Consider the following 12,626-nt stretch of genomic DNA (forward strand, 5'->3'; position numbering starts at 1 on the left):
GACACTGAATCCTGTTATTTAATTATGTCATCTGGCTGTGTGTCTGAGGGAATGAAGTGCACAATTTAACATACTACACAAGTGTTGGTCTAGGATTTGTCTGCGTCTGCACTATATGAGGATATGAACACATGAACTTCATCTCCAGAGTTGCTAAGAGTTTATTTTACCAGCATTGTACTGTTTGAGTGAAGCTATCGTCAAAAACATTAACTCGGGCGCCGTCTTTCCGATAAGTCGTCAAAATAAAAGTCCCGTTAAACTGAACACTCAGACGAAAAAGCACTCAGACGTAGTACCCTTGTAGTAAATTGATAAACTAGAGTAAATGCATAGTATACTATAGTAAAGTTAAAAAACACTAGTATCTAGGAATTTTACTGCAGTTTACTATAGTAAATACTGTAATATACTACAGTAATTAATGTGGACAAATATACCACTATTGTATAGTAAAAAATTAAAAACACAGTAACGTTACTTAGAAATATTAAATCACATTTAGGTAAACAAAAAGATTATATGGCCTTAATTTATCCATCTGTATGTAACATTAATGTCATTTGTCAGTTACCTGCCTATTCATGTGATGAACTGCACTTGCACATTTTTTAATGATGACAACAGACGTTTTATACTTGTGCTACAACTAGTGTTGTAGTACTCTAGACCGGTCTTGGTCTCTCGAGTCCGGTCTCAGCCATTTTGTGATGGTCTTGTCTCGGTCTCAACGGTCTTTGGTCTCAGTCTTGTCTTGGTCTCAGATTTAGTGGTCTCTGTTTTTTTTTCAAGACCACAACTGTGGGAATTACAATAAAATGATGGTGCATTGTCTGATTTAAGTGTTAACATTATTAATGTGATTGGATGTAAAACTTTAATGCCCGGTTTCACACACAAGGCTTAAGACTATAGTCCCAGACTGAAATAAAAGTTTGAGCTGTCTTAACTGGAAATAAATATCCCTGACATATCTTAAAATATGTCGTTGCCATTGTTTTGTCTCAAGATGCACACCAGCAGTATTTTTATCCAAGGCATTTTAATAAAAGTGACTTAAATATCCTAATTTCACTAAGGCATAGTCCTGGTTTAAGTTAAGCCTTGACTGTTGTGCCAGATGAATGGGGGAATGTCCTACAAGAAATCTGTCAACAAAATGAATACAAAGGTCCACAATATCCAAGATGTGATTGCAAAAAAGGTACTTGTATTAGATCTTGTTTCTTTATATTATAAAGTCTGACGTGATCTGAAAACGTGATATTTTGCTACTGAATAATAGATAAGAACGCATGATTCTGTAATTATGACTTTTTAATGTGGATCTTTTAGAATTTTAGAGAGTACTAGTCTTTGTCTTGACTTGGCCTGCCTTGGCCTTGTCTTGGTCTCGGCCATTCAACATCTTGTTCATGTTTTGGTCTCGACACCCTCTGGTCTTGGTCTTGTCTTGGTCTCGTTTTAGGTGTCTCGACTGCAACACTAGCTACGACTGTTTGGCCTGTGCTACAAAACCTCTGTAACACCAGTGCTATGTAAAAGTTAACGTACAGCCCTGCCACTAATAATATTTACTGCTTGCCTTCGTTCTATAGCAATCACGGAGAGTATAACCAACTTCAGACACTAGGTAAAATGCTTAGAAGCAAACTTGAGCACTCGGAATCCGAAACAATTATACTGACACTTCATATGAAGTTTTTTTTATGTTCGTACAAGTAGGCCAATTAAGAACAGGGATACCATGGTCCTTAAACCAGGTACTGGTAGCTTTGGCACTGTGTGCAGGTGCCAAGCCCTGTTGGAAAATGAAATCTGCATCTCCATAAAGTTGGTCAGCAGCAGGAAGCATGAAGTGCTCTAAAACTTCCTGGTATATGGCTGCGTTGACCTTGGACCTCAGAAAACACAGTGGACCAACACCAGCAGATGACATGGCACCCCAAACCATCACTGACTGTGGAAACTTTACACTGGACCTCAAGCAACGTGGATTCTGTGCCTCTCCTCTCTTCCTCCAGACTCTGGGACCCTGATTTCCAAAGGAAATGCAAAATTTACTTTCATCAGAGAACATAACTTTGGACCACTCAGCAGCAGTCCAGTCCTTTTTGTCTTTAGCCCAGGCGAGACTCTTCTGATGCTTCCTGCTGCTGACCAACTTTATGGAGATGCAGATTTCATTTTCCAACAGGACTTGGCACCTGCACACAGTGCCAAAGCTACCAGTACCTGGTTTAAGGTCCATGGTATCCCTGTTCTTAATTGGCCAGCAAACTCGCCTGACCTTAACCCCATAGAAAATCTATGGGGTATTGTGAAGAGGAAGATGCGATATGCCAGACCCAACAATGCAGAAGAGCTGAAGGCCACTATCAGAGCAACCTGGCCTCTCATAACACCTGAGCAGTGCCACAGACTGATCGACTCCATGCCACGCCGCATTGCTGCAGTAATTCAGGCAAAAGGAGCCCCAACTAAGTATTGAGTGCTGTACATGCTCATACTTTTCATGTTCATACTTTTCGGTTGGCAAAGATTTCTAAAAATCCTTTCTTTCTTTGTATTGGTCTTAAGTAATATTCTAATTTTCTGAGATACTGAATTTGGGATTTTCATTAGTTGTCAGTTATAATCATCAAATTAAAAGAAATAAACATTTGAAATATATCAGTCTGTGTGTAATGAAATTTGGGATTTTCATTAGTTGTCAGTTATAATCATCAAATTAAAAGAAATAAACATTTGAAATATATCAGTCCGTGTGTAATGAATGAATATAATATATAAGTTTCACTTTTTGAATGGAATTAGTGAAATAAATCAACTTTTTGATGATATTCTAATTATATGACCAGCACCTGTATATCAAATGTTCCTACTATGGAAGCGTTCTTCCAAAAAAAGTGTATATAGATTTGGAACAACTCGAGGGTGAGTAAATGGTTATTTCGGGGTGAACTGTCCCTTTAACTAATATTCAAGTGCAAGCACACTTCAGGGAAAAAATAAAACAAGCAAAAGGTACAAAATGGCCCAGCTCATGTGGAATTAGGCATAGGCACGTGTGTGTGTGTCAGAGGTATTAAAGGTTGAAAGGGGTAGTGGAGGACTCAGGGGTTGGTATTGATCAGTGCTGGGTGGTATGCAGAGGACTGTGGGTAAAAGGTTCCCCTAGTTGAAATGGGTTTAAGGCCACACACCTTCAGTAGAGGAGAGACCAGGAGAAGATTAATCTAAAGTTACTTTCTCCATCTCCACTATGTCATTCAAACTGCCCTCAGCTTTGAAACCTCTCCCTCTCTCACACACAGGCCTCATCAGCTCACACACACACACATCACTGATCCTTCAATACACAAACGATCGCATACAAAATGATCAAAAATCATCAAAACGCACACACACGCACCTGCCTCATTCACATCAAACTTGCAGAATAAGGCGATTTAGCCAATCTGCGCCCGTCCAACTTCCCCACTCAAACAGGTATTCTTTTTAGAGATCACGCCAAAGATTTCCTCGTTTTCTCTCTCTCTCCCTCACTCCCTCTCTCTTTCTCTGAAGCCAGAAGTGTAATCCCTGGCAGATAAAACTAAGAAATTACAACAGGAAGATTACCGAGAGCTTTGTAGCCTGTGTGTAGCAAGTCAACGTGGGTATTGGAGAGCTCTTCAAGTGCTTAACTCATGAACTGAGCTCCCACACGCTCACAGGAGAGCTGGATAATGATAGCGGTATTACTGTAACAGGCTCAAAACACCCTCACACACCTGGCCGGGGTGCTCGAGGACTCTTTAAGCAGTGAGCTGTGAACTGGTACCGTTCCAACGATAGGGACATAGGGGCAGTTTAAAAGGTAAATGAGGTCCGTCCAAAACCTCCTGGAAAGGGAACAAGTTTTACAGTACGCTCAGCCAGAATCTGATCAGGTAGGACGAGCTTTGCCAACGCAAAAGTTTTCTTAAGGTGAAACCAGCATGCTTTTGACATTCCTAAAGCACAAACATTCTTCGTAGATGCTTTGTGGAGGACGATAGAACTCTCTCTGCTCAAATAGCCCTCACTTTATTTATATATTTCATAAAATGGGGAGATTTCACAGATAAAAGCTCAAAGGCTCTCCCTCCCTTTCGCTCGCTCCCGGTCCTGGGCCTTAAGGTCTTAAAGCGTCTCAGATTCTCAGGCCTCGTCCTGCATCACTCACCAGTGGAGGGCTGGCTGTGGGGGATTATTCTGGTAGAGTTTCACAGATTATGAGGGCAGTATTGGGGTCTTACTGCCCCTCTGTCAGTGGGGCTTCGTGGCCTCATCTCTGAGGGACGGGCGGCCCCTGCGCAGCACACGTAACCGGGCCTCAAGCTGAGCTTAACCGAGCACCCCCGGCCTTGGCCCAGGGTTCAAAAAGGGGGGTAACTAGACCAAGGTGAAACAGAGAGCAGAAATAGAGAATCTTTGTTTTTCTTTTCTTTAGAAGGTAAAACTACCTCTTCTAAACAGCTGAGAATTACATTTGTGCTGTTTACAGTAGGGTTAAAGAAGAAAAAAAAGGTAAGTATTGTGATATGATACAGCATGTCATAAATCTATATTGATATTTACACATTAAGATAGTTTAAGGGGTATCACACAGACTGACATTGTCAATAACATATGATAATATCGTAAATACTTCAGCTCCTCTTTGAAAAATGTTTTGCTTTAAGAGACTCAGTATAGTTACAAACTCTCTTTCTAATCTTTACACTCAAACTTTAAGTGACCTGATGGCCGAAAAAAGGAGAAAACACAAAATAAACATAATTAACTTGACTGATGGCATTATTTGTTCATTTTTCGAAAACTTTTCAATAGATATTGTGATAATATAGTGTGATGTCTTAAGTAGCACGGGAACATTTTTAGTAAAAGACAAAAATACATTGTGTGGGTCAAAATTATCGATTTTTCTTTTAAGCCAAAAATCATTAGGATATTAAGTAAAGATCATATTCCATGAAGATATTTAGTAAATTTCCTACCTTAAATATATAAAAACTTTATTTTTGTGAGTGGATGGTCTGCCACAGTGCCCCTGATTAACAACTTCAAAGGCAATTTTCTCAATATTTTGATTTTTTTGCGCTCTCAGATTCCTGAGTTTTAAACGGTTGTATCTCAGCCAGATATTGTCCTATTCTAACAACTCACACATCTATAGAAAGTTTATTTATTCAGCTTTCAGATTATGTAAAAATCTCAATTTCGAAAAATTGACCCAAAAAACTGGTTTTGTTGTCCAGGGTCACATATTGTTACAGCAAATTCTTTTGGCCACGATAACTGTGAGGGGAAAATTGGATATCGTGACAGCCCTATTTTTCACATTGACATTTTTGGGAAACAGAGACATGAGGTCAACCAATTATTTCCATTTGGTCACAATCCAAATAAAAATGGAAAAGTTCAGCACAGATTAAGGAGAAACATGCAAGTAAAAGATCACATACTGTATTTTATAGTTATAAAGAACCAAACACTAAACAAAGAAACAAAACATCACGTTATTTGCTGTACAGAAGCATAATTATTCATTATTAACTGTGACAGAAGCAAGACGTAAGAAAAAACACTGAAAGGCCGTATGAAAGACGTAAGAAAGACATAAGAAAAAACACTGAAAGGCCCACGTGGAGTCAAAACCCAGCAGTGTTCATACAAACTAATTAAGAAATGTCACGGCCATCTGCGAACTCGATTAAATAATGTTCATTTGCTTTAATTTCTTTTTATCAATGTTGCAGTCTGAATAAGAGAGAGGGATGGAGGAAAACAAAGGCGTGTAATGAAATAAGCGCCCTTTTCTCCCACGGTGGACTCTCAGTTCATGAGCACCATAATTTAATCTGATCCTGTTAATAGCTCTACCAACTAAAAAAACGCAAGTGGGGGGCCTATTTGGACATATTTTGCCTATTTCCATATTTCCCACTATTTCTTTGTAAGAGAAAACTAAAGTAAAACCAAGTAAAATTGAAAATGACCGCACAAAGTTCCTAATGACTTTCTTAAAACTTTGGAGTTTTATTCTGGATTCTGGAGAGAGCCAGTCGTAAGGATGCTGTTGCTTCACTCCGGAGGGCTTTATGTAAATCTAAAGAGCTTTGCGGTGACTGCGTTTGCCGTTTCTTTATATTAAAATACAGACCATAATTTATGAAGCGTGAACTGATGAAAATCCTCAGATCAGTGCGTCCCTGTGTGGAAGACTGCTGTTAAAAGACAGTGAGGAAAGAGCGGCGAGCAGGGAGGTGTTAAATCGCTTCGCCGGAAGAACGAGGGAGGAGGAGAAAAAGACGTACTAGTGATTCAGAACATCCCTCTTTTCGCAACCCAAGACAGCCTATTCCACCCTTCCTTGATTCGTACAGATTAATTCTTCACCCGTTTTAAAAACAGAATCTCCAAATGCTAATATCAAAGTTCTAAGAGACAAGTTTGCTAGATGTTTCCATCCCTGAATGTCAAATAAAAAAATGACAAAACTTACTGTGGCCTTTAGCACACAGACGCAATTACGAGTTCTTTGAAAAAGAAATAAAACCTGCATGTTATGATAAATATGTGTTCAAATAAATTTTACCTGAATATACAAATGATCCAAAACCTAGACTGCTAAAGACATTTGTGATTTTGAAACATTTTCATGGTATGCCAGACTAACAGATTGTTTCTTTGGCATTTTTAAAGGAAATGTTCACCAGAAAGTTAAAATTCCTTCATAATTTACCCTCATGCCATCCCAGATGTTTATGACTTCCTTTCTTCAGAGTATGTAATGTGTCGAAGGCAATAAGTAGGGATGTAATGATTCACCGTGAGCCGGTTGAAAATTGACTATAATATGTGAAGATTCAAGTCGGTTGAGATGTTAAATGAATCGCAATACATGTTTTGAACAGCAGGGGCCACTGTGGTTACTGCAAACTTGGTAAACACGGATATGCTGTTATCTCATAAAAAGGGGGAAAAATCCAAGTTATGAAAAGCACAGACAAAGTCTTAGTTTGTTTATATTAAAGAGAATTTTGTATCATTTATTTTATATGGAATTTGATTCAAATTGCAATTAAGTATCTTATATTTGACATAAAATATATTTTTATTTTACAAAGAAATGTGCAGCATTTGAGAAATAATTAAAGGGCAGTTGTTCATTTCAAATTTGTCTAAAAAAAATTGTGGAAAAAACCATACCGTGAATCGAATTGCACCGTGAACTAAGTGAATTGTTACATCCCTAGCAATAAGATCAAAACTATTATATTATATATAATATCTCACAAACATTTGTTTCACTTAAGAAGACCTTTATTAACCTACAAGAGTCATTTAGTTTACTTGAATGATGCATGTACAGTGAGGGAAATCATTATTTGATCCCCTGCTGATTTTGTAAGTTTGTCTGCTTACAAAGAAATGAAGGGTCTATAATTTGTATGGTAGGTTTATTTGAACTGATAGAGACAGAATACCAACAAAATCAGGGGGAAAATGTTATGCAAATTGCATATCAGTCAGTGAAATAAGTATTTGATCCCCGAGCAAAACATAACTTTGTACTCGGTGGAGAAACCCTTGTTGGACAGCACAGAGGATAAAACATTTCTGATAGTTGGTCACCAGGTTTGCACATGTGTCAGGATACATTTTAGTCCACTCCTCTGTCAATCTTTAAGGTTTCTTGGCTGTCGCTCAGAAAATTGGAGTTTTAGCCTCCTTCACAGAGGTTCTATAGGACTAGGGTCTAGAGACTGGCTAGGACATTTAATGTGCTTCTCCTTAAGCCACTCTTTGGTTGTCTTGGCAATATGTTTTGCGTCTTTGTCATGTTAAAGGCACATCCATGACCCATCTTCAGTGACCTAGTTAAGGGGAGGAGGTTCTCGTCCAAGATTTTACGGTACACTGGCCCGTCCCTCAGCCCCTCAATGCGGTGAAGTCATCCTGTATCCCTGTAGCAGAGAAAAAGCCCTAAAGCAGAATGTTTCCAACACTGTGCTTCTCTGTAGGGATGGTGTTCTTGGGGTCATAGTCAGCATTTCTCTCCCTCCAAAAACAGGAGTCAATTTTGGTCTCAAGTCACTTTTTCCAAAGCCTTTTCTGAACCATTTTGATGTTCATTTTCAAACTTCAGACGAGCCAGGCGGGCCTTCTTGTGCAGGAGGACCTTGCGGGTGCTTCAGGATTTCAATCTATTGCGGCATAGAGTGTTACCAATGGTTTGCTTGCTAACTGTGGTCCCAACTGTCTTGAAATCATTAACAAGCTTCTTCTTAACCTTTCTCATGATCATCTTTACCCCACATTGGGGAAATCTTGCAGGGAGCTCCAGAACAAGGGCAATTGATAGTTATTTAGTATTTCTTCTATTTCCAAATAATCACACCAACAGTTGTCTCCTTCTCACCAAGATTCTGTCTGTAGCCTATTCAAGGTTTGTGCAGGTCTACAATCTTGTCCCTGACATCCTTTAAAACCTATTTGGTCTGGACCAAGGTGGTGGAGAGGTTGAAATGGAAGATACAGATTCTGTTGGCAGGCATCTTTTATATACATAACAAGCTGACTTAGGAGTACTTTCTTAAAGTGACAGGACTCATCTGTGGTCCATATAGGCACATAACCAATCAGTGGAGCCAGAATTCTTGCTAGTTGGTAGGGGATCAAATACTTATTTCACTGACTGAACTGCAAATCAATTTATAACCTTTATAAACATTTTTCCCTGATTTTTTTGGTTGATATTCTGTCTCTATCAGTTAAAATAAACCTACCATAAAAATGATAGACCCTTCATTTCTTTGTAAGCAGACAAACTTACAAAATCACCAGGGATTAAATAATGATTTCCCTCACTGTATGTGCTACGTTTAGAGTTTCACGATGTTGATCCCCATAACACGACAGCAGTTTAATACTTAATTATTTGTTCCCGTTCAACTGAAGAAAGAAAATCATATACAGTATATCCAAGTCTCGAGATGGCATGAGGATGAGTAAATTGAGCAAATTTTCATTTTCCAGTGAACTATTATTTGTTATACCTCAAGGCCACAGCATACTTCTCACTGGCAAAGCTCAAAGTTCACACAGTGTTACCAAAACGACAATGAACCAAAGGCAGTGCCCTTTAAAAAACGATTAGAAACTATACCAAGATTGTGTTTACAAGACCACAATGACATTACAATATAGGCCCCCTAGATTGCCTCTGTGAATGTCTTGAGGGCCGCTCTAATCCATAAACTAGGGAAATTTCAACATTTCCATTTCTTTTGTGCATTGGGAGATTATCGCCACGTCCTGTTTATTTGTTTTCCACCCTGCACCTTCTGCCTCACCTCAGGTCTGCGAGCTCACGAAGGAGTTCCTCCAGCCACACACAAAGAAATCATAAACAAGCCCTGTAGGCTTCCTCGTATCTTTACTCTGAATGCAGAGCTGTAGCGTGTGTGTCTTCGGTTAATCCCATTTGACTTTATTCATGCTAAGGTCATCTCACACTCCACAACAACCTGCGCATACAGGAAGAGAATGGAATCATAATCCATACACAGTGTGTGTAGGATAGAGATCGAGGTACCACATGATCTAAATAAATGGAGTTCTGCTAGAAATGTGACATCTCCAATCAAAACCCAACGCTGAGAAGCCTCCCTGTGGACCAGAGCACCGATACACAGACTGCGAACACACCTGCTCTCAGGGTCTGGTGGTCTCATACTCGCTGATGGGCAAACCGGAGTACAAACCATGAACCCATGAGCTGAAGGCCACTTTCTGTTTCTCAGGAAACAGGGATTACTTATCAGCTGGTTCTTTTTTCGTGATGTCTATGTGTGTGTGTGTCCTCACAGGCCACTGAATTTGGGTAATTAAATGTTTAAGTTGTGCAGGACTTCTCAGGCACACACGCAAGTGCTGTGGTGTGATAAACCCCTCGCAATAATTAAATATGGACTACATTATAACACACACTCACAGGCGTAAATAAAAACACTCGGCCTGTTGGGATTTCATCTGGCCATGTATAAGCCCCTCTGCGGCGGCCCGACCCATCGCGCTCATTCACACTCGGTGGGCTTCTCCTGCCCCTCTACACCCTGCGTCCCGCACCCTCAGCCAGAGAGGGACCGCAGAGCCAGTTAATTAGACTCACTAAAGCATTGAGTGAAGAGAATCATAATGCATACATAACCATCCTACAGAGCAGCTAATACATGCCTGTATTCAAATGCCCTGAGTCAAGCGTGCATGAGGAGGACAGAGGAAAAAGAGAACAGGAGAAAAGAGATGGAATGAGAAACTTCTTGTATTGGTACATTTAATGGAATATCCAGTCAGTGCTCGTCTTGTAAGGGTTCAAATGAAATTTATGACAGACAACATTTTTTTATACTAAGATGACCCATGGACTGAGCTTTGATTTCTTTCTGCCACATAGCAATGAGGGGAACTTCTTACTTTAGGCGATGAGGAGGCCAACTCTCTCCCCATCACAGCTGCGACAGCTGACGGGGCCGGGACAGGCGTTGAGGCCGTTCCCTCGAAGGCTGATGTCTTTGGTGCAAGGCCTCTGGGGAGCACGGCAGGGTTGGGGCCAGCATACGGAGGGTGAGGTGCCCGGCGTTTGGTGCTCTTCTCTAAAGTGCTGCTTTCATGGTCGGATGTGGCTGCACTGGAGGATTTGGGCTCATAGAATGGGTTTGACCTAAGAGTGAAAAAGAAGACCATTAAAATAAATAAAAAATATGACAAAATAATACAATATGTGACCCCGGACCACAAAACCAGTCTTAAGTAGCACAAGAATATCTGTAGCAATAGCCAACAAATCATGGTATGGCTCAAAATGATCGAGTTTTCTTTTATGGCAAAATCATTAGGATATCAAATAAAGACCTTTAAGAAATTTTGTAAATTTCCTACCGGAAATATATCAAAGCGTTTTGTGAGTGGATGCAGCAAAATCACTAACAAAATGGCTGGAAACACACCTACAAACGTCTCTCACTGCTGCCCGCTCTTTGGGAATTACCCACTCAAGTTTGGTGTCTATGTAAAGCTTAGAATTTCAGCTTTCAGGTTCAACTCCTCTCCACAACGTCATTACAGCGGTAAGCCAATGGAGAGCATTAAAACAAACCTGTTTCTTCTTAGAAACAGCCTACTACAGCACCTCCGATGGACAACTTTAAAGGCGATTTTCTCAATATTCAGATTTTTTGCACACTCAGATTCCAGATTTTCAAATTGTCTGATCCTAACAAACTATACATCAATGGAAAGCTTATTAATTCAGCTTTCAGATGATGTATACATCTCCATTTCTAAAAATTGACCCATAAGACTGGTTTTGTTATCCATGTATTACGCAATAAAACAAGAAAGATTTTCACACATAGTCTGATTTCTTTTGAACCTTTTTTCAATTTTTTTCTCAAATAATTTTTATATCCAAAAGATGGTATAGCTACTATTTGGAAAAGGGCTTACACATAACATAAACACGATGAAACAATTTTTTGATTTGGTCTTTAACACCACATCAGCAACAAAAGCGATATGGCAAACTCATGGGGTATTATAATTTTAAACCCTAATACCAATATAACCTTAAAATAAAGAACATTTTATTTTCAAACATTCAACAATATAAAAAAGCCTTAAGTAACATAGAAAAGAAACATTTATAAATAAGTTCTTTAACATAATCGATTAGCTAATATTTAACATACACAAGAACATTAAATATTCTATAATGTGTGTGTGTGTGTGTGGTTATCTGCAGGTAAAGAGACATCGGCGAACATTACTAGCCAATAAAACGCTCCGCTGACTACGAGAAGAGCCAGGTGCTCTAAGGGTCACACCTCATGAACTTTGACCTGTGGTCTCATCTGAGAGCTCACTGACAGGTGGACACAGACGTCCGCTGCCATCAATACACACTGCTGTGTAAAGACCCGTCACTCATCGCACATGCACACACATACGCACAACCTCGTATGTGAACACACACACAATACAGAGACAGAACTGAGAAAAGACTGAGCAGCTATTCAGCTGAAAGACAAGGTTAAAGACACAGCGTTTCCCAAACTCCCAAGCTTACAGACAAAGACAGTGCAAGGGCAAGAGAAAGAGTGAGACATGGAAGAGCTGATAGCAGTGGTTTATAGGTCTGGCACGTTGCTTGTGAAGACAATCAAATTAAAAAGAAAGTGATGTGAAAGGTTCAGTCAAAACATAAGGAGGCGAGAAGTGTGACAAGAGACAATGAAACTAGAATTCAATGTTTTCCTAAAATATCTCAATAATATGCCATTGAATGTGCTGTTATGTCAAACTGGTCAGAAACATCAAAAATAGACATCTTGATTATGACAGTGTTTGCAGTTTTAGAGTAGATGAACCTAGAAAATATTGTCTGTGCATATAAAGCTAAGATAAGAGAGAATACAATAACATTTAAAAAATGACAATTTAACTTGATAAAGTCAGCTTTTCACCAACGTTAAATTTGGAAATGCATGTCTCTGCTGTAGCGCTGTGAATGTGGAACAAGCAACGTGCCGAGA

At 39.4% G+C, this 12,626-nt stretch overlaps 1 protein-coding gene across 9 annotated transcripts in view; it reads right to left on the bottom strand.

The window, feature by feature from the left end:
• Positions 1–12,626, bottom strand: part of ehbp1 (EH domain binding protein 1) — a 127,594-nt gene that overhangs the window by 72,270 nt on the left and 42,698 nt on the right. For all 9 annotated transcript variants that reach the window (XM_057343278.1, XM_057343276.1, XM_057343275.1 and 6 more), the window contains one exon: positions 10,510–10,756. In XM_057343278.1, the coding sequence (XP_057199261.1) occupies positions 10,510–10,756 (247 nt within the window). The remainder of the gene's footprint in view (positions 1–10,509; positions 10,757–12,626) is intronic.

Source organism: Triplophysa rosa, linkage group LG10, assembly GCF_024868665.1.
Source record: "Triplophysa rosa linkage group LG10, Trosa_1v2, whole genome shotgun sequence".
Lineage (NCBI taxonomy): Eukaryota > Metazoa > Chordata > Actinopteri > Cypriniformes > Nemacheilidae > Triplophysa > Triplophysa rosa.